This window comes from Aotus nancymaae, unplaced genomic scaffold (assembly GCF_030222135.1).
Source record: "Aotus nancymaae isolate 86718 unplaced genomic scaffold, 86718_ANA_hifiasm-v0.15.2.pri h1tg000003l, whole genome shotgun sequence".
Taxonomy (NCBI): domain Eukaryota; kingdom Metazoa; phylum Chordata; class Mammalia; order Primates; family Aotidae; genus Aotus; species Aotus nancymaae.
In genome coordinates, this window is record NW_026988414.1 from 70,935,575 (window position 1) to 70,957,906 (window position 22,332).

General features: G+C 45.9%; 1 protein-coding gene across 4 annotated transcripts in view; it reads right to left on the bottom strand.

The window, feature by feature from the left end:
• The window catches only part of CELF6 (CUGBP Elav-like family member 6), an 84,064-nt gene that overhangs the window by 47,588 nt on the left and 14,144 nt on the right, over positions 1-22,332 (bottom strand). For 2 of the 4 annotated variants that reach the window (XM_012451265.2, XM_012451267.3), the window contains exons 2-13: positions 21,039-21,131; positions 20,098-20,163; positions 17,572-17,618; positions 16,990-17,100; positions 15,085-15,186; positions 14,492-14,624; positions 13,064-13,244; positions 12,044-12,130; positions 11,681-11,753; positions 10,524-10,707; positions 10,232-10,322; positions 9,442-9,546 (exon numbers count right to left, since the gene is read on the bottom strand). In XM_012451265.2, the coding sequence (XP_012306688.2) occupies positions 9,442-9,546; positions 10,232-10,322; positions 10,524-10,707; positions 11,681-11,753; positions 12,044-12,130; positions 13,064-13,244; positions 14,492-14,624; positions 15,085-15,186; positions 16,990-17,100; positions 17,572-17,618; positions 20,098-20,163; positions 21,039-21,131 (1,273 nt within the window). Of the gene's footprint in view, positions 1-5,213; positions 8,117-9,441; positions 9,547-10,231; positions 10,323-10,523; positions 10,708-11,680; positions 11,754-12,043; positions 12,131-13,063; positions 13,245-14,491; positions 14,625-15,084; positions 15,187-16,989; positions 17,101-17,571; positions 17,619-20,097; positions 20,164-21,038; positions 21,132-22,332 lie in introns of those variants that run through there. The other 2 variants (XM_012451274.3, XM_012451269.2) reach the window with 2 other exon arrangements.

Consider the following 22,332-nt stretch of genomic DNA (forward strand, 5'->3'; position numbering starts at 1 on the left):
TTGTTTCTGGAAGGCATCTAGGGGCTCTAGCAATTTAAGATAATCAAACTAATTTTAGTGATTGAGATGATTCAAATCTGAGCAGTTTCTGCAAAGAATGGTCTATTTTCAATTTATCTTGTAGAGTTTGGTCTTTTCAGGTCTCAACCCAAAGAGTGGAGAGTTTTCCAGGGTCCTTTTTGTGGGCCCTGGATTAAAACTTTTATTTTTCATTTTATTATTTATTTTTTCCTACCTCCTGGAATTACAAGGAACGGACTACAACTCTTAATCCCTAACCCTGTGAGGTTGTCAAAAGTGCTTCAGAGCATTTTATCAGCCTCATTTGGAATTGGCAATTGCATACAGGAGAGACATGGCCTAAAATGCTAGGCTTACTGTTCTCGGTTTTAGTCTTTCTCATATCTCACCCAAGCAATGTTTCATAATATTTTATCATTCCAATGCCTTCAAACTTTTCTAATTGTCTCCAGGGGTAAGACTGTTCCAAATTACCTAGTCTACCATTATGAGAAAGTAGCCATCATTTTTATTTTTTATTTTATTTTTTGAGACAGAGTCTCACTCTGTTGCCCAGGATGGAGTGCAATGGTGCATCTCGGCTCACTGCAACCTCTGCCTCCTGAATTCAAGTGATTCTCCTGCCTCAGCCTCCTGAGTAGCTGGGATTACAGGTGTGTACCACCATGCCCGGCTAATTTTTGTATTTTTAGTAGAGACAGGGTTTCACCATGTTGGCCAGGCTGGTCTCAAACTCCTGACCTCAGGTGATCTACCGACCTTGGCCTCCCAAAGTGCTGGGATTACAGGCATGAGCCACTGCACCTGGCTAGCCTTAATTTTTGAAATGGTTTTAATCTTTTTCTTGTATGTATATATGCAGTATTTTTACTCATATTTGAATAAATGTAAGAAAATTTGAATAAACTAAATTTTCCTGAACCAGCTATTAGCATTAAATTCGGGTAGTTTGCAGTCTTTAGGTTCTTCTTGTTTCACTAGTTTGTGCCTTTTGGTTTTTAAATTCACCTTGTTGCTCTGTATGGTTTTTACAGAAGTTGGAAGATGAAAAACCAGGTTTCTACCATGTTCCTACAAGAACCTGAGGTCTCCCAATTTGTTACATAACCTCTGTATATTTTCAGGTTTCTGTATATGAATAAGCCTCTTTTTATGGGGTTATTTTTCAGGTTTCTGTATAGGAATAAGCCTCTTTTTATATGAATAAGCCTGTTTTATGGAGTTATTTATTTCTGCACCAATACCAACTGTCTTGATAATTATACTTTTATAATGACTTTTTTATTTTTTAATTTTTAAGAGATAGGGTCCCTCTGTTGGCCAGGCTGCAGTGCAATGGTGCAATCATAGCTCACTGCAGTCCTGAACTCAGGCTGTAGTGATCCTACTGCCTTGGGCTCCCAAAGTGCTGGAATTACAGGCATGAGTCTGTGACTTTATATAAGGGTAGATGAAGATGCGTCTGACTGTGAATAAGATCACTGAAAAAAAAGTGATACTGGCTGGATATCGACTCTATTCCATGTTGTACATCTTTTTTTTTTTTTTTTTTTTTTTTTTGAGATGGAGTCTCACTCTATCTCCCAGGCCAGAGTACAGTGGCTCAATCTCGGGTCACTGCAACCTCTGCCTCCTGGGTTCAAGCAATTCTCCTGCCTCAGTCTCCTGAGTAGCTGGGATTACAGGTATGTGCCACCATGCCCAGCTAATTTTTGTATTTTTAGTAGAGAAAGGGCTTCGCCATGTTGGCCAGTTTGGTCTTGAACTCCTGGCCTCAAGTGATCCACCTGCCTCGGCCTTCCAAAGTGTTGGGATTACAGCAGTGAGCCACTGCACTCAGCCTATTTTTCTCTTCCTAAAAATTGACTTTTTCATTATTCTTAGGTGTTCTTGCACTTACTTTAAAATCAGCTTCAAGTTCCAAAAAGAAAAAGAAAATTGAATTTTAATAGGAGCCACTTTATTTATTCATTCAATAAATGAAGCAGGTTCATTTATTTGAACCTGCAAATAAATTTAAAATCCTTAAGAATATTGAGTTTTCTCATTCATGATCATGTTCTAGCTCTGCACCTCTACCTTCTCATGTCTTTCCAAAATTTAATAATTTTTTTCCACAAAGTCCTTATGTCTTTTGATAGATTTATCCCTAAGATCATATAATTGTGTACTCCTTTGATGTTTATTTAGGCTGACGTAAGTCGGAATTTTGGATGAATATGTGGAGATGTGTAACAGGACACAATGTTTTATCTTTTTTTGCATAATCCAGTTTCAGCTATTTCCTTGTAACTAATATTGGTCGAGTGTCAGAAAATGATTATGGAGTGTTCAAGAGCTATCACCTTGAAGAGGAAGTGAATTGGACAGTAGGAAAAGCAGGAAACACATAATCTGACTTGCATTTTAAAATGATGACTGGAAGACTTGAGGGAGGTGCATTCATTAGGATCCTAAACAAAGATGATGGCAGTGTAGATAGAGAGGAATAAATTAACCTGAGTTATTTCATACACAGTGGGCATGTTGTGGTGACAATTATGATAGGAAGAAAGGAATTAAAGATGATTCCCAGATATTGGCTCTAATGGCCAGCAGAATAGTTGTACAGGACGAATAGAGTTGGGAGCTATGAAGAGATGTATTCTGCCTGGGACATGAGCTTTAAGTATGTAATGGACATTCAGATGATATGAAGATGCTGGCTACCTGAGCTTGGAGCCCAGAGGAAATACACATACTTGTGTGTGTGTGTGTGTGTGTGTGTGTGTGTGTGTGTGTGTCTGTCTGTCTATCTATCTAATCTATCTATCTATCTATCTATCTATCTATCTATCTATCTATCTATCTATCTAATCTATCTATCTATCTATCTATCTATCTATCTATCTATCTATCTATCTAATCTATCAGACTACCTACCTCCCTACCTCCCTATGACTATCCAGGTGTAAGATTGTACACTAAGATTGTCTAAGTATAAATGACATGACTAAGAAGAAAGTATAAAAGAAGAAAGGGTCGGGTGTGGTGGCTCACGCCTGTAATCCCAGCACTTTGGGACGATGAGATGGGCGGATCCCCTGAGGTCAGGAGTTCGAAACCAGCCTGGCCAACATGGCAAAACCCTGTCTCTACAAAAATACAAAATCAGCCGAGTGTGGCGGCGTGCACCTGTAGTCCCAGCTACTTGGGAGGCTGAGGCAGGAGAAGCACTTGAGCCTGGGAGGCGTGGTAATTTTTTCCTTATTATTGAGAAATGTCCCTTGATTTGGCAACATGTAGGTTACTGTTGGCCTTAGTGGAAGTGGCCCTTATGAGGATTACAGCCCAACTGTGGAAAGTGGTGAAATAGACAAACTTGCAACTGTTTCAGGCAACTTGACTAAGAAAAGCAGGACTGAGAGGTTTTAATGTTATTTGTTTAAACATAGGAGAAGAAATGGATTCGAGCCTAGAAATAGCTGAGTTGCCAGCTTTATCTGTATGTCTGTATTTGGTGTGCAAGAGGAGGAAGGTCTGACATGGGGCAGCCCAGGACGGTGGCTGAAGGCAGTAGGGGCTAGAGTTAGGTAGCTGAGCTAGGAGTCATATCCCCTGCAGCTCCCCAGTGCAAATCGGGATTCAGTGTAGGTGTGTAACCATATAGATGTCACTTAACTTTCCTGTTTGTTTCCTTATCTGTCAAATGAGGGTAATATCGACATTACATTGGTTGGGATGAGAATTAAATACATTAACATCCAGTGAAGCACTTACAATAGTGCCTGACAGGCCAGGTGTAGTGGTTCACACGTGTAAATCCAGCACTTTGGGAGGCCAAGGCGGGAGGATCACCTGAGGTCAGGAGACAAGCTGGCCAACATGGTGAAACCCTGTCTCTACTAAATCTACGAAAATTAGCAGGGCATGTTGGCACATGCCTGTGGTCACAGGTACTTGGGAAGCTGAGGCAGAATAGCTTGAAGTTCAAGAGAATAGCTTGAACTCGGGAGGTGGAGGTTGCAGTGAGCTGAGATCACGCCACTGCACTCCAGCCTGGGCAATAAACCAAGACAAAATAGTGCCTGACACAGCAAGTACATAAAAATGATGAAGCACTTTTGTTCTCCTAGCTGGATCGCCACATCTATCTTCATTCAGATTTCTGACTCATGTGAGTCTAGATAAACACCAGCAGTTCTCTCTGAGTTCCTATGTTCCAATATCCTCTTTCATAATAGATCATCCAGACACCCAGGCACATGCTCTCACTCACACACTCTACAGCACACCAGTGAGCACAGCACCCCTTCCCACCTGTGTCTGCCTGCCAGCTGCTCTTCCTCCTTTCCCACACACACTCCCTTCTTTGAGTGGCTTTCAAAACATCTCTAATTTGCTATAAAGACTGAGCCATAAAGAATTTATTAACAATGATGAAAAAAATCACAGCTAAGTATCAGATTCTCCAGAGGAAATGAGATTAAAAAGAAATTCTGGAAAATAGTTGTTTTTGGAGAAGGGAATAGTATTGGGAAGGGGGACATTATAATTTAATGTTTCATCTTTTTAAAAAAAACGAATCTGAAGCAAATATGACTACTGAGATGCAACAAAGCTGGGTGGTTACACTGTTCACTACTTTATTTTCTAGACTTTTCTGTTGTTTGAAACACTTGAAATCATTAAAAAATAGGAGTATTTACTGGGATACTTTAGATTGAACATGGGTGTGGTTAGAGTGCAGTAATTACTGTGAAAAAAGCAAGGTTCACAGACATTTTAATTTTTTCTTTTTTTTTTTTTTTGAAACAGAGTCTCACCCTGTTGCCAAGGCTGGAGCGCAGTGGTGCAATCACAACTCACTGCAGCCTCAATCTTCCAGGCTGAAGTGATTCTTCTTTTCTCAGTCTCCCGAGTAGCTGGGACTATAAGCATATTCCACCATTCTCAACTAATCTTTTTAATTTGTTGCCCAGGATGATCTTTAACCCCTGGGCTCAAGCAATCCTCCCACATTGGCCTCCCAAAGTGCTGGGATTAGAGGCATGAGCCACGGTACCTGGGACATTTCAATTTTTAAAAATCTCACTGAAAAATGCAGTAACACACACACACACACACACACGTGCGCGTGCACGCGATTGCTTCAAAGAGGATTTTTAAAAACAATGATGGCCGAGCTAGAGAAGATACCAATATTCAACCTCTTAGAGTTTACTTCAAACTTTATTTATTTATAAAAGAAATACAGAATAATTTTGATAAACAAAGCACCCAATTCCTACTTATTTTTTTCTTCATGGAAAAAAAAAGTATGTGACACATACTTGTCATGACCTGTATTCATTAAGCTTACGAAAGATATTGATAAAAACTATACAAATCTAGATTTTGTAGTGCTAGGAATGCTGCCATAAGGCATGTGTATCTAGATTAATACTAAATAAATTCAGCTTATATCCTTTATTTCACCCTTTCCCACTATCATTTCCGCTTTCCTCACAGTCTCGCTGTCCCAGAAGTCTAGGGGCAATGGCTCTCCATCATTAGTGCTGTGGTGGCACCTGTGTTCTCACATCCTGATATCCTATCCCTATGGTAATCCATTGAGACTCACCTGGAACACCGATGACATAGCTTTACTAGATTCCTAGAAGGGACGGTACCTGACATGCAGCCTCAGCACCTACCAAGGACAGGGGAGGTTGAAGATTCTCCCAGTCTCCATTTACTCCTTTGCTTTTATACCCATTAGGCTTGCTTTGCCTCCTTAGCAGACTCCTGGAACGGGAAGGGGTGGTGGTGGGTAGGGAACGGCGACTGGAGCCAGGAAATCAGTCTGAGAACTTCCCTGCCCCCTGGTGGTGCACAGAACACAAGACAGCCTGTGTCCTGATCCGGGTGGGACGCTCAATTTATAGCCCAGGTGAAGGGAGATAAGTTAGGGAAACAGCGATTCTGTGCATTGGAGCAGACTGGGTGGTTACTGCAGGCCACTGCCTCTGACCCGTTGGCATTTGAGGTCTGACAACTATCAAGTAAATGCTCTCATGATCAATGGACCAAAGGAGCCACAGTGGAGGGTGAGGAACAGCACACCCTACCAATGAAGTTTGTGACCAGGCCACGTTAATTTAGTAGTAAAAATAATAAAGAAAGTGGTAAAAACATTAAAGAAAATGTTTACAACATGTATAGAAAAATGACAGAATCTTACTTCAACTCAAGTGTTTCATGATCTCTGCCTTCATCCACTTGAGACTTACAACTCAGTGTCTGCTGTTTTTATAACATTAACCCAAGCAATACTAACATGAAAGTTATGACCAGGAGGGAAGCAGGATCGCATTTCTGCTGGGTCCTTGTCTGGGGACCATCTCTCCTACAAGCTTCTGGGTAATAGAGGTAGGGGGGCTCCTGTGGTGGGTGCCAGTGCTGGGGCCTTAACTTATGTTTATCTTGGCCATAGCCCTGGACTTGGCTAGGCTGGGCTGTGTGAAAATTCCGAGAGAATTCTGCTAGCAGAAAATGCCCACCCTCTCCTTACAAGAACAGCACAAGGCCGGGCTGGTCTACCTCCCACCAGGACCCCAAAGGAACATGGTCCAGGGGCTGAAGGATGGTGTTGAAGGACCAAGTTTTACTCAGATCCTTCTCAGCCCTGCCTTCCCCAAGTTTCTGCATCTACTACACTGGAAGCTTTCTGAAAGAAATGCCTGGAACCTGTCCATTGTCCCCCCCAGCCCAGAGCCCAGTCAAAGAACACCAGCCAAGGAAATCCTCATCTAAAATGGCTGCAATCCATTACTGCCCCCGCCTCTGGCCTGCGGTGTCACTTCTGCACACAAAACCACCAGGGGGCAGTCTGGGCCCATGACGAGACATTTCCTTCTAGAGAAAACCACGCCTGCAAAATCCCTCTCCAGAGTCACAGCCCATCTCCACACCCTCCAGGGGCTTTGCTCTCGGGTCTCAGCGCAGCCATCCATTCCCTGCGAAGATACTTTGGGCTGAAAATGGTTGGGAGGAGGGGGATGAAGTCACCTGTGTTATTTTGGAATTGACCAGGGCCTCTGAGTCCTTCAAATTCAACACTACCACAGGCCAGCGTGGTGGCTCATGCCTCTAGTCCCAGCAGTTTGGGAGGTCAAGGCGAGCGGATCACCTGAGGTCAGGAGTTCAAGATCAGCCTGGCCAACATGGTGAAATCCCATCTCTACTAAAAATACATAAATTAGCTGAACATGGTGATGCACGCCTGTAAATCCAGCTACTCAGGAGGCTGAGGCACAAGAATTGCTTGAAGCTGGGAGGCAGACGTTGCAGTGAGCCAAGATTGCATTACTGCACTGTCAGCCTGGGCGACAGAGTGAGACTCTGTCTTAAAAACAAAAACATAACAAAAAACCCCACCACCACAGTGCCTAGAGAACAATATGTTTAATAATATTTAAATAATGGTTGTATGAAATTGAAGCAGCAAGAAACCCAAAGGAGAATAGCTCTGGGGACGGAGGTGGATGACTATGCATGGGGGAGAGGCTATTCTGTGACCAGGTTGGGTCTGGAGCCCTCTCCACTGTCCAGAACACCTCCAAGTCCCTACAGCTTCTCCCATATACCGAGGCCTTGGAGATGTAATGCAGAAGTGAAGTGAGCAGGCTGAGGATAAGGGCAGGTGTCTGGAATACGTTCAGGAGTGGGAGAGGAGTAACATAGCTTACAGCCTAGGCAGAGCAGCAGAGGCTACAGATTTCATTTCCAGCCCTCAACTTATAAGACCTCAGGGGCAGATACTGACTCCAGCTTGGCTGTGCCCTTACCCTAAGGCCACTCACACTTTTTCTTTTTTAATACAGGTAATCCATGTTTATTACAGAAAAATGCCACATTACTCTTTACTGGATGCTAGCGTCAGCTCCGGCCCCTTTCTCTCCAAGCACAGGGGTACGCAGGCAAGGGGCTCCGTCCCCCGGCCAGGATGCAGTGGAAGCCTGGCTCCACTACCAGTCTCCTAGAGCCAGCACCCTTCTTGGTGCCTGGGGCTCAGGTCTGTTCAAACTCCTGCTCACAGTAGCCTACATTGAGGGGCTGGGCCTGGACACCTCGCCTGCAAGAGGACATGAAGAAATGGCAAGATGAGCCCACCAGAAGGGGTCAGTCTTAGGCCCCAGCAACACTTTCTACACCACTTGTCTTTCCTTCCCCATTTCGGTGACTCTCAAACTGTCACTATACACCAAATGTACCCAGGAACCCCAATTCCAGAGATTCTCACTTGGAGTAGGGCAAAGTATTGGCAAGAATCCGCAAGTTGAACAGGTGCCTCAGGTGATTTTGATACAGATCTTGGAGATCCAGGAACATTGGGAACACCTCTCTATTTCTATCCTGCCTATCTCTGTACTCTGACCCCAAATAACTCAATCCCTTTAGAAAACAGGTGGATGCCTGAAAGGTAGCCAGTGTGCTTGGCCTACTCAGCCCCCTGTTGCTGACTCTAAAATGCTGTAAAAGTGGTGGCACTGGGGGACTTAGGTGCTGTCCTGTCCATGAATATGGACATGAACTCCTGTCCTTGGGTCTCAGACTATAACCTGACCAATCTCCTTAGGGTACCTCTTGGCATGCTTCCCTTATTATCCAAGTAAGCAACATGCTTAGAGAACCAGCCGGAAGTTACCCAGTGAATGACATAGTTGAGGCTTAGACACCACCATGCTTGACTCTCAGCCCAGCACTGCTCTGCACTAGGCTGTGTCCCCCAAGTTCTCAAGACCTAGCCAACGAAGGAATCAGGGAAATGACTCTCTTACACAGGCACATCACATCCCTGACAGAGGCAAAGGTGTCATGAGATCCTGTAAGTCAGCCTTGTTCAAATCCTGCTTTTTAGTGACTTTGGGCAAGGTACTGGGCTTCAGCTGTCTATCTCTAAAACGGGGATAATAATGCACCTATCTTATAAGGTTGTGGTGAAGACTAAACGAGATGATATGTGTAACAAGCTCAGCACAGTGTTTACCACAAAATACAGTTGTCCCTCAGGATCGGCAGGGGATTTGTTTCAGGAACCCCATGGATACCAAAATCGAAGGATGCTCAAGTCCTTTATGTAAAAATGACACAGTATTCGCATACAACCAATGTACCATTTCCCATATACTTGAAATGATCTTAGATTACTTATACCTAATACAATATAAATGCTATGTAAATAGTCGTTATATGGTATTTTAAAATTTTTATTATTTTTTGTTGTATTTCTTTTTTGCCTGAATACTTTTTATTGCAGTTGGTTGAATCCGCAGATGAGGGCCGACTGTAAGCCTCTATAAGGGTTAGCTATTGTTTTTATTCTCTTCCTCTCTCTAAGGGGTTCCCAGCCCTGGATCTGCCCTTCCCCACCTTGCAAAGGCCCCACAGCCTGCTTACCTCAGCAACTCACAGCGAAAGTGTGACAAACGTTCATAGGCAAATGTCAGGTCAGATGTCAACTTGTTGCTCCACAGCCTTTCGGCAACAGCCCCTGCCCTGGGCCTGGAGGGAAGGGGGCATGTACCAGATTAGGCCCTGTATTCCCTGCAAGGTGCTGGACATCCACAGGCTACTACCTCTTGTCTAGGCGCCCTGGACTAGCTCAGGCCAAAGGAAGTGATCAATACCTCGTTATCAGCCACAGCCAGGCTGGATGGCTCCCAAACAGTTCTGGGGCTCAGCTCCACCTTCATTAAAATGTGGGTAGCAATCCCACTCTCTTCCTTTCCCAAAGATAGGGACATTAAGAATAAGCCTTAAAAGTATCATTAACCACTAATGACAGTGGCAGCAACAGTTGTCCTTAAAATGTAAACTTTGCACACCCAACCATACTTGGTAAGGCTGCGGTGGAAACAGCAGAGGGAAGTCTAATTGCAGGAACCATAGATGCTTGTGCTGGACCCTGAGCAACTCACCTATGTTCTCCGGGCCTCATTATCTCTCTGGGAAGTGAGGTTAACAATCCCTATCCCACGTACCTAACAGGTGGCTGGAGGGATATATATGGAAGTCATGTGGGGAGTGAATATTGCACACAAATCTTCAGAAGCCTTGTTGCACTGCCTGCTCTCTCTCAGGCCTGAAAGGAGGGTACTATTCTGGACGTGGCTAGATGGGACTAAGTTTGTAAGGGAAAACCCCTGCTCTCAGGCCCAACCCTCCACCTGCCCCAGAAAACCCTTACCAGAGCCTGGGGACGAGGTTTGTGTTGTCCACATATTCTCCCCACATACAGGCCTCTCCACCAATCACCAGAGCCTTCTGCTCAGGGGTACCTGGGGGAAAACAAGCAACAACAGTCTGGTGATGGTGGGGTAATTCTAGGGTCCCCCTCAACCACCTTCCCAATGTGGCCCTCACCCCAGCTAAGTTGTTTCATTTCCTAACCTGAAATGTCTGGCCCAGACCTTCCTGCCTCCCATCCTGTGCCCCAGCCTAGCCTCCTCTGGTCAGCAAGAAGAGCTCCCTGCTTTCACCTTCAAATGCCAGGGGTTCCACTTTGTAGAACTCCTTCCAGTCAGGGTCGTAGGATATACGGTTCAGGTACCAGGGGGCGGAGAGAAGGGCCCGGAAGCCGGCCTTGGTGATCAGTCCCAGCTCCTTCGTATAGTTCACTGGAGTCTCTTCTCGCCACACCTGTATGATTGTGTCTGGCCGAACCTGTTATAAAAGGTCAAATGGCAGTAAAGACACAAACCTGAGGAGATTCCTGGGCCTTATTCATACACAGGCAACGTGGGACAACAGGTGTGTCCTCCCTCTGTTCCCCAGCAGCAAACTCTGTCTCTGTGACTCCTGACCACTGAGCTCACATCCCAGGACAAAGGCCAAGGAATCCAGGGCCCTAAGAGGCCTCCCTGCGGCTCTCCTCTCCCTGCTTCTCTGCAGCCTCCCTGTCCACACAGAGCTAGTTATACCCGCTGTGAGCTGAGGGAGGCAAACAGTGGGACCCCCAAGCTGCCATGTCCAAAAGTCTCCAGATGTTTCTGGGATGGGACAAGGTTCCTGCAGAGTCCTTGGATGTGACAGGAGACTGGGATCTTACTGATAAAAGAGAAGGTAGCCTTGCTCCCACAGACCCAGAAGACCTTAATCTATGATTTAGGAAGAAAAAGCCAGCCTATCCAAGTAACCTAGCAGCAGAAATAGTTATTAATCAAGTTTGTAGTGAGGGAAGATAGAGACTGACACATAAACCCAGGGCTGATACCATTGCAGCCTCTGGTTTTTTTGAGACAGGGTGTCTCACTCTGTTGCCCAGGCTGGAATGCGGTGGCACGTCTTGGCTCACAGCAATCTCTGCCTCCTGGGCTCAAGCAATCCCCCCACCTCAGCCTCCTGATTTTTGTAATTTTTTTTTGTAGAGATGAGGGCTTCGCTCTGTTGCCCACGCTGGTCTTGAACTCTTAGGCTCAAGCAATCCACCTGCCTTGGCCTCCCAAAATGCTTGGATTACAGGTATGAGCCACCGCACCCAGCACTCTGTGGCCTTTCTACAGAGAAAAGGAGAGTGCTCTGACCATTACAGCCCAATCCAAACCAGGAGGATCAGTCTCTGTAGAGGCAGGGAGAAGCTGGGGAGACCAGAGGGAGGTACTACTGGTGGCTTCTTCTCTTCTCTGCCCTGGCTCACCTTTACTTTATTATCAAACACCTCCTGCCACACCACATAGCCCTTGCCGTAAGAGGAGACGATGTCCAACAGCCTGGAGAGGAGAGGAGTGTCTAGTAAGTGTCTGCTTAGCTCAGACAAGCTCTAGACTGTTTGTGCCAGTGCTCTAGGGCTTCAGCCTGGCCAGGGGCCTATTCCTCATTGAGCAGTGTCTTCCCCAGGGTTGGAAACCGACCACGCCAAACCTGAAGGATGGGACAAAGGACAAGGGAACCCTGCAGGGGCCAGAAAGTGGCTAAGCAGGGCCTGACTCTGGTATGGCAAGGGAGGACCCCACAGGAGGTGACCCCCAAGGGACCCCACCCACCCTCCTTCCTTCCTCACGTCTGGACGTAGAAGGACTCCAGCTGCCTGAAGTCCTCACCGAAGCCTTTCTTCTTCATAAAGTCCTGGATATCTGGGTTGGACTTCCTGAATCCCAAGAGAAAATGAAGATTGATCTTTCAACATACTGAAAGCCCAATGCCTGGGGATTAGTCACCTGGCCCCTTATAACTTCCTCTTTTCACCTGAAAAACCAAATAAGCAAGATCTCAGAAGCCCTACATGTGGAAAATGTGGCCAAGTAAAGTTATGTGAAGTGGGCTGTTTACACAGGCTGAGAAAGGCTGAGTCTGGAACTGAAGAGTTTTAAGTTCAAACTCCCAAGAACACGTTAATCCACTCTGGACCACAACATGTGGATCCAAGGTTTTAACTTAAAGCTCCAGCCCGCTGGATTCTGGTTTTCCTATCTGCTCTTGCAGTTGGATTAGAAGCCTTGCTGTCTATCACCTGCTGCAGAGTCCTTGCATTATGATGTTCACATTTTGCTCACATTGCTCTTCTTCTGGAATATTTTCCCCTGCTCACGTCTCTAAAAAGCCAAACGATTTCCCCAGATTCAGCTCTAGTGTCCTCTTCTCAAAGAAGTCCCTGTACCTCTTTTGAGCTCACTAGAACTAAGGGGTTTGGATTTTACAACTGAATACTAATTAGACACTGTCATCTATTAGTCTTGAATTCTGTATCTTGACTCTTCAACCAGACACTTTTAAGCCTTCATACGCTGGGATTATTCCTTTCTATTCTGAACTTTTCCAAGACAATTCTGTCCCAGAGCTGGTTTTTCCATCAACACCTCAAGAATACGAGAGTATGAAGGAAGAGGTTCACAGTGAAAGCCTTGCTCAAATCAGGCAGGATCTCTATGTAGATGGGCAGAGGAAGGCCTAAGACCTGAGCAATGTGAACCCATACAGACTTCTGAGAGCAGCAGCTGAGCTACACAGCCCCTCGGGTGCTAACCTCCATTCTGAGTAAGCAACTGATCAGGCCACAATGGGAAGATCAAAGGGCTCATACCAGCAGGTGAAATCAACCTCATCTCCTCCAAGATGAAGATAAAAATCTGGGAAGACAGAGCTGACCTCCAAGAAGAATGTGCTCATGAACTCATAGGTATTGTTGAGACTGGGATTCACTGGTCCAAAGGTGCCAGAGGGCTCAGACCCAGAGTAGCAAGGAGTCAATAATCCAGGGATACCTAAGCCAACAGAGAACCCCACATGAATGTCACAAAACATAAACCCCCATGCATAGTCCTACAAGTAAGGACATAAGTCACACAAAGTAAGACAAATGTGTTCATAAACATCACATACATTTAGGTAGGCACACTCAGGCACTCACAGACACTGGTAGTCACCACCATTTAGTCACAATAAAAAGATACAAATATATCGCAATCATAGGCAGAGGCTGAGTTCCAGCCAGACAAATGTCAGCACACACACTCTTGTCTTGACACACTGCTTCTAGCAGGCGCCACCCTTGCTCCCAAGGCTGCTCTCCTCACAAGCCTTTCGGCAGAGGGAGAGCCTAATCCAAACTGGCAAAATGTTTCTTCTCTATCTCCTCCTGTACATGGGGTCAACCACCACCTAGAATCTTCTTACATTTCCTTAGGGGCATCTCCCTTGGCCCAGAGTCTTTACTTCCTGATGCTGAGGCCACAAGATATCTTCAAGGTTTTTGTTGTTGTTGTTTGTTGGTTTTTGAGATGGAGTCTTGCTCTGTCATCCAGGCTGGAGTGCAGTGGCACGATCTTGGCTCACTGCAACCTCCCGGGTTCAAGTGATTCTCCTGCCTCGGCCTCCTGTAGCTGGGATTACAGGTGCCCACCTCCACACCTATGTGATTTTTGTATTTTCAGTAGAGATGGGTTTCAACATGTTGGCCAGGATGGTCTCAAACTCTTGACCTCAGGTGATCCACCCACCTTGGCCTCCCAAAGTGCTAGGATTACAGGCGTGAGCCATTGCACCTGGCCAATATCTTCAGTTTTCTATCAGGCCAGTAGCCCCTTTCAAGCACTGTTTAACTAGTGTTGAGGGTTCACACTGGAGGGCTGAGGGTACACAGAAGAAAGGGGGCAGGGGTAGTGACTGTCTGATTCTGATCTCGGCAGGCTTGCCTTGGGCTTCTTCCTTTCAGATTCTACCCTGGTGGTCAAATTCCTCAGCATCCACTCTAGGGCACAACTACCTGCAACGGCACCTGAGAAAAGTGTGCCCTTACATATCTAATAGTACATTTATAAGTACAGAGAAGCGGCCTCTGTTGCCCAAAGTGAGTTCTTCCTATGTAAATTCCCAGGTGGAAGAAGTCTATGGAAAGCATTCTTCCAAGGACCAAGGCTGGGATATGCAACTTGATCCATAAGCCAGTGCCCTGAAGCTTCACTCTGAGCATAATAAGCCAAGTCCCTCCAGTCTCAGACATTATTCCTACCTGGTCCCCAGGACAAAGTGTGGCCGGGAGTGTCAAACTCTGCAAGCACACGGATACCCCGGAGCCGTGCATATTCAATGACCTCCTTCACGTCCTGTGCTGTATAGACGTGGGTGACAGGGTTGTAGGACCCCTAAACGAAACAAGACACCCTTCAGGTTCACATTTCCTGAAAGCTAACTGAGTAAAGATACTGAAAATGCCCACAAGACTCCCCAGATATCAGAAAACCTGCCCATAGCCCTTTGGAATCAAGGACTATCTTCAAAAAACTTGACAATAATTTCCCAGAAGTTCTCACAATGCCAGTGAGATAATCATGATGCATATTAATATTATGTCCATTTAACAGAATGTACATAAATAAAAAGGGAATAAAGCCAGAAGAGATTATCTCCTAAAGGTCACAAGGCAAAATTATTGGCAAAGTTTTGGACTTGAACTCAAGTCTCCTGACTCCAAATCCAGTGTTCTTCCCCTATGTTGGTCTAAAACTGGCTGGTGAGGATGGGAGACCCTGTCCTTGCCAGCAGGGCCACAGCCAGCCTCATATATTGACTCATAAACTTGGCCTGAGTAAAATGGGGACATACCTTTCTGGTGAGCTCTGGAAAAGTGAAGCTCTCATATGGGAAGGAAGGATCATCTACCAGATGCCAGTGGAACACGTTCAATTTATTGTACGCCATGACATCCTGTAGGTTAAAGTGCACACTGTGAACCCATCGTTCTCTCCAGTTTCAGTCTCAAATTTGGAATGCTGGGTAGGCTCTTAGGTTGCTCCACACACCCCTATAGGCTTGATCTGCCTCAGCTCTCAATGAAGTGTTAATGGAGACTCTCTATCAAACCTTCCCATCAGGGAGGGATGGTATGGAGGAAGACCCAGCACACTTCTACTTTTCCCAAGACACACCCAAAGATGGATGACAAAAGTGGTCTTTCCTCTTATTGAAATAAATTCTGGCCACATTAAGAGGAGGGCTGCAGCTACTGTGGCACCCTGGAATCTTCCAAAAGCCTGAAGATCAATACTTCCTCTTGCCATTTGTGCTGGGTTGTCTGACTGGTGTTTACCCCAACTGTGAGACCTCCTGGCAACTTAGTAGCCTCTTAACTCATAATCTCAGAAGCCAAGGCTGGCAGATGTGTCGCCTCCTTTGGTTCCATCACAGGAGCAAAGGAAAAGGCAGACACAGGAACTGGATTGGGAACTGTCAGATTAGACTGCATATTAAACTCAAGAGAGTCAGAAACCTCCCCAGGCAAGGCTTTTTTTTTTTTTTGGACAGAGTCTTGCTCTGTCACCCAAGCTGGAGTGCAGTGACATAACCTTGGCTCACTGCAACCTCCACCTCCCAGGTTCAAGTGATTCTCGTGCCTCAGGCTCTTTTATTTATTTATTTTTGAGAGATAAGTTCTCTGTTGTCCAGGATGGAATGCAGTGGCGCAATCACAATTCATGCCTCCTCGACCTCCCCCCGGCTCAGGTGATCCTCCCATCTCAGCCTGCTGAGTAGCTAGGGCTACAGGCTCGCACCACCACACCTGACTAATTTTTTGTATTGTTAGTAGAGAAGGGGTTTCACTGTGTTGGTCAGGCTGGTCTCAAACTCCTGAGCTCCAGCAATTCACCTGCCTCGGCCTCCCAGAGTGCTAGGATTACAGGTGTGAGCCACTGCACCCGGCCCCCAGGTAAGACTTTGAACATCTCTCTCCTATGAGCCTGACCTAACTAAAGTTAGCTCTGCAGGTCAGGTGACTCACGCCTGTAATCCTACCACTCTGGGAAGCCAAGGTGGGCAGATTGCTTGAGTCCAGAAGTTTAAGACCAGCCTGGGCAACATGACAAAACTCCAGCTCCACAAAAAATACAAAAAAAAAAAAAAAAAAAAATTGAGACCTTGACTCAAAATAAATAAAGTTAATTCTGCCAATGAAGTCAATTTCCCTAAACATCTATATCCCTGGAAACAGTATGAATATTGATCTACAGTAGCCTGTAGGGTAGATTTAAGTTACTCTTTGTTATTTTTTGAGGCTTAGAGCAGGTCATCTTCTACATTTTTTCCCAGGAGCTCACAGAGTTATATACTTTGTTTTTTTTTTTTTTGAGACCAAGTCTCACTCTTTTGCCCATGCTGGAGTGCAGTGGTGTGATCTCCACTCACTGCAACCTCCATCTCCTGGATTCAAGTGATTCTCCTGCCTCAGCCTCCTGAGTAGCTGGGATTACAAGCATGTGCCACCATGCCCAGCCAATTTTTGCATTTTTAGTAGAGATGGGGTTTCGCCATGTTGGCCAGGCTGGTCTCGAACTTCTGACCTCAGGTGATCCACCTGCCTTGGCCTCCCAAAGTGCTGGGATTGGAGGCATGAGCCACCATGCCCAGTCCATACATTCTCTCTCTAACTCTTTAAGAATTTGAAACTTGGCCTGTCTGCTGCTCTGTCGCCCCAGAACTCTAAGTGTGAAGAAGGCGTTAAGGCCTGGATACCAGAGTGCCCAGGATGCTAGAGAGTGGCAGGTAATGGCGAGACGTATCCAACAGCAAGCCTCGGTGAGGAAAGCGGGGAAAGTCCTTGATCTCAGTCTTGTTGATAAAGAACTGTGTAGAACAAACATTGAACATGTCAGATTCAAAGGGAGTTACCATGGGGGCACAGGGAGATGAAGACAACTCTCCCAGGATTCTTAAAAAGCCAATCTGTAACTGTTCTCAGGGTCACTATCTCCCCAAATGTTCCCACCTCTATCAATGACCATAAGCAGCCACCTTCCCAGACAGCAACTGTCCAATGCCAGCCTAATACAACTGTCCCATATACCACTCAGCCTACAATTTCTAGATTTTCAATGTCATCATTAAATAATGACTCAGGGGGACCAAACTGCAGTGATTCCAAATAGACCAAATCTACCAAACCAGTTTTCCGCCCACATGTCCTCTTACGTTTCTCTCTGGGGCTATCTCAAGCCACCAGGATCCTAAGGCAAAACAAGATTTTTCTAGGATTCTCAACATTGGGATAAAACCCCTAAGATGAAAAAGGAGCCCTTTTTGAAGGTCTGTACTTACTGTGCCCTCAGCAGATTTCCAAACAAGCTGGCTAAAAGTCTCCAGACCTAGGAATAAGTAGAGAGGCAGAGCAAAGACTCAGGGAGGGGAAAAAGAGATGTATCTATTTGGAAGGTTCTCAGTGTGGCAGAGCATAACGTTTTGGTACACAGTGAAAATGGATATAGTGTAGGTTTGATGATTCTCAACACTGATGAAAAAGGGATACTGGCTGGACGCCGTAATTCCAACACTTTGGGAAGCCAAGGCGGGCAGATCATGAGGTCAGGAGTTTGAGAACAGCCTGACCAACATGGTGAAACCCCATCTCTACTAAAAATACAAAAATTAGCTGGGCGTGGTGGTGCACACCTGTAGTCCCAGCTACTCCAGAGGCTGAGGCAGGAGAATTGCTTGAACCCAGGAGGCAGAGGTTGCAGTGAGCCGAGATCGATAGCACCACTGCATTCCAGGCTGGGCAACAGAGCGAGACTCCATCTCAAAAAAAAAAAGAGAAAAGAAAGGGGAATATATTAGGAAGCCAGTATCCATCTTTACTCTGTATTTTATTTTCGGAGATGTCAGAGCAAGGGTTTTAGTGCTCCTTCTTACAATATATTAAACTTAAAAACCCGCATACCTCTTATCTATATTTCCTGTGCTTTGACAAGAATATTGAGAGGCCAAGATGTACACTCATGAGGACAGACACAGGCACAAGTAGCCTGCAAGAGTTGGGCTTTCCATGGATAACCCTTACCAGGAGCTAAGAGAGCTGAGAAAAGAGGTCCTAGATTAAATTATGAGAAAGTGATCATAAGCTTGGGTTTCCAAGGAGCCTGGGTTCATGGCTGGACCTAGCATATAAAAATACCATCAACTCTTCCTCTTCAGAGACTGAGAAGAGTCCCAGCTATGGGGAGCTGGGATGTGGTGGACAGCAACTGCCCCGGAAGGACTGCCCTAGTCCACTGACACTGTCTCCTCAAGTACAGCAAGGCCCACACACAGGCATGTTACGTCCAGAGCATTGTATGTTCTCAACAGCTGGGGCCCCACTTCTGGAAACCCTGCAGAAGCCCCATGAAGAATTATCAGAGACCCCGATTTCAAAGTGAAAGAATCCATGAGACCTCAGTGGTCACTCAGCACCTGATTTGAGCAGACTGCGAGTGTACTGTTTTGGCTTCTTCCCACTCTGACTCTGACACCCAGCATTCTGGAGTCCCAGCTCCTCCCTTACCCCCAGCCTGACTCACCATCAGCACCTGCAAGAACGGTACAAGAGGGCAGGAAGGGGAGGCAGCATACTGTTGTTCCAAGCACAGAAGTGGGGGAAGGGAATGAAGACAATCTAAAGCAAGGTGTGGAATTCTGAGAGAATTTCCCTCATCATTCACCAGCAGAGGGTTTACCAAAAGTGGGAGAGGTACTTGGCTAAGTCTGTATCTAGGCACCAAATACCTTCTCAGTAAACCCAGAGGAAGGGCAAGGCCCAATAGTTTAGCCAGTAAACTCATTTTCTCCAGAAATAATGTAGTTCTAAATATTTCACTACTATTTGTCTTTTTTTGCATGTATCTAATTCTTTTGAAAGATTAAAAACCCCTTCTGGCCAGGTGTGGTGGCTCATGCCTGTAATCCCAGCACTTCGGGAGGCTGAGGTGGGTGGATCATGAGGTCAGGAGTTCAAGACCAGCCTGGCCAAGACAGTGAAACCCATCTCTACTTTAAAAAAAAAAAAAATATATATATATATATATATACACACACACACACACACACACACACACACACACACACACACACATAAAATTAGCCGGGTATGGTGGTGGGCACCTGTAATCCCAGCTACTTGGGAGGCTGAGGCAGAGAATTGCTTGAACCCGGGAGGTGGAGGTTGCAGTGAGCCAAGACTGTGCCACTGCACTCCAGCCTGGGTGACAGAGCGAGACTGTCTCAAAGAAAACAAAAACAAAAACAAAAAAAACCTTTCCAATTAAATGTCTTTAGCAAGAGCTGGACAGCCAGTGACTGTGATGGCATCATTCCCCCTGCCCCCCAGCTACCTGTCCCCTGCTGGCACCTACAACATCAGCCGGCAAACTCACCCACTGCTTCCCAGGTCCCCTGATTAGGGCAGCAGCTGTATAGGGTGAAACCTGTCAACTTCCAGGGACGACTGCACGGAGATGGGAAAACACACCAATTGTTCCCATAAAGAAAGCTTCCTGGCTGGGTGCAGTGGCACACACCTGTAATCCCAGAACTTTGGGAGGCTGAGATGAGTGGACCACTTGAAGCCAGAAGTTTAAGATCGGCCTGGACAACATGGTGAAACCACATCTTTACTAAAAATACAAAAATTAGTTGGGCATGGTGACAGGCACTGTAGTCCCAGCTACTTAGGAGGCTGAGGGGGGAAGATCGCTTGAGCCCAGGAGGCAGAGGTTGCAGTAAGCAGGGATGGGGCCACTGCATTCCACCAACCCCAACCTTCCCACATCATCCTTTCTCTCTCTCTCTTCATCAGTCCCAATTTGTTACCTCGGAGAGCTCCCCAGACAGTCTCAGAGAGGAGTAAACACTGGTCATCATTTATGCTCAGCGTATCTGAAATGACAGAAATGAAATCATTTGGTTGGTTAAGGTTTTCTATTCTCAGATTATAGAACAGATATTCTACATAAATCCTTGGATTAAAAACAGCAAGATAATATATTTTAAAAAAAAATCTTTCAATGAAATGTTCCCAGAGCAAGACAGCTGTAGGATGGCCTGGTGTGGGGCTGCAATGGGAGAGTGGTCGCCACAGTGACTCTGTAGATGGAAGATGACGTACAGCAAGGGTCAGGCTGGAGCGGAGTTCTGTACAAAGCACCACCTACCTTGCCGGTCAGTTTCCACAGCAGAAAGATGAAAGAAGTCTTCTCTTGGCAAATGGAAAAGGGATGCCTGCCGGGTGAGTGCAGCAAGCGATGCTCCCAACGCCTTTGTAATCACCCTCCTTTCCCCTTGCTCTATGCTTCAGCTACCTCCTCTAGGAATTGTGAGGAAGAAGCCAAAACTACAATGTTCACTTTGGAGACTGAGAAGTCCCCAAATGCTGCTCAGGGAAGACGAGAGGCAGTCACTGGACTAATGGTTTAACTTGATCTCAGTATAAGTGACCAGAACCCCTTCTTTCCCCCAGTGTAGGGTCTATTAGAGAAAACTAGAAAAGTATACTTTCCTAAAATAGAAACGTATTCAGTCCAGCAGGTAGGTGTCCTGTGGGACTCAGTGAAGAGCCAGTGTGATGTTCCACAGCCCAGCTTTAGCACTGGTTAAGCTTCTGTAGAGGAAAAACTCAGCACTTGGTGACCCTCGGTCCCCATGGTCAAGGGGGACTCCAGGCCGAGCATCACAGTTTAGGTCAGGCCATCCAAAAAGTCACAGCTTCAGACAGGTGCTTGCTCTTCTAAGACAGGGAACAGGGCGGTACTTACAGTTCTCCACCGACTCCAAAGTAGGAAGCTGGTTACATCCAGGTGTGACTACAGAGACAACCAACAGATTCTTCTCCAGGGTATGACGTTTTCCTGCAAAGAGAGGGTAAACTTGGTGTAGCTAACCAGCCATTAGAAGCAACAGGCAAAACCAAGGCCCTAGCTCTAGTCCCTCAGCTCACATGCCTGTGGTAAAGGAAAGGGAGGACATGGCATTTACCCTTGGAGTAGGCACTGCCTGATCATCTGTTTAGCTCTTTCATTCTGGTTGTGCCCCTTTTCTCCTCAGTAGCCACCCTGACCCATGTCTGAATGCTCTGGGTGACAGTTCTTCATAACCAGGACTCTATATTTCTGGCTAGCCTTGGCCTTAACCAAACAAACAATTCCATGACCTCACCAACTGCTTCTGAATGAGAGACAGTTCTAGAGCACTGCTATTCCAAGTGTGGTCTGTGGATTAGCTGCCAATGTGCAAACTATGTTACTGGTTAGTCACTACACAGAAAGTTTATGTGAAGTCAGAAGGTAAATCGATTATGTCAGAGTAAACACATTCTCTAGTTCTAACTTTTTTTTTTTTTGAGACAGTCTTGCTCTGTCACCCAGGCTTGAGTCCAGTGGCATGATCTTGGTTCACTGCAATCTTCACCTCCCAGGTTCAAGCAATTCTCCTGCCTCTGCCTCTGAGTAACTGGGACTACAGGTGCCTGCCACCATGCCCAGCTAATTTTTTGTATTTTTAGTAGAGATGAGGTTTCACCATATTGGCCAGGCTGGTCTCAAACTCCTGACCTTGTGATCTGCCTGCTTTGGCATCCCAAAATGTTGGGATTATAGGCGTGAGCCATGGCACCCGGCCCTAACATTTTTTTTCATACAAGATTTTCTTGATGAAGAGATCAGTCTTACATTCTGGTACATATGCTTCTTATCTCATTGCAGATTGGCACATTAAGTAGTACTGCTCTTGAGGGCTCCAGATGAAGGGTTTCCAGTTTTGTAAAAGCCCAGGAGCTAATGGAGCAGATAACAGAAGGATCTCCCATGCAGAGGAGGCCTGAGACGATCCAGCTGATACCTCAGAGAAGGTCAGGGTCACCAGCCCATCTTGCTCCCTTCCTTCCTTCTCCCAAACAGATTCTCTATCCAAGGTAGACTTCACCCAAACAGTGGGTGAGGTATGAACCAACGTAGTATCTAATATAGCTTTACAAAAATGTCAAAGCCAAAATAAGAATACACTGTCTCTTCTCAGCCTCCCACTGGTTATTCCCTGTGATTTTCAGGGTGG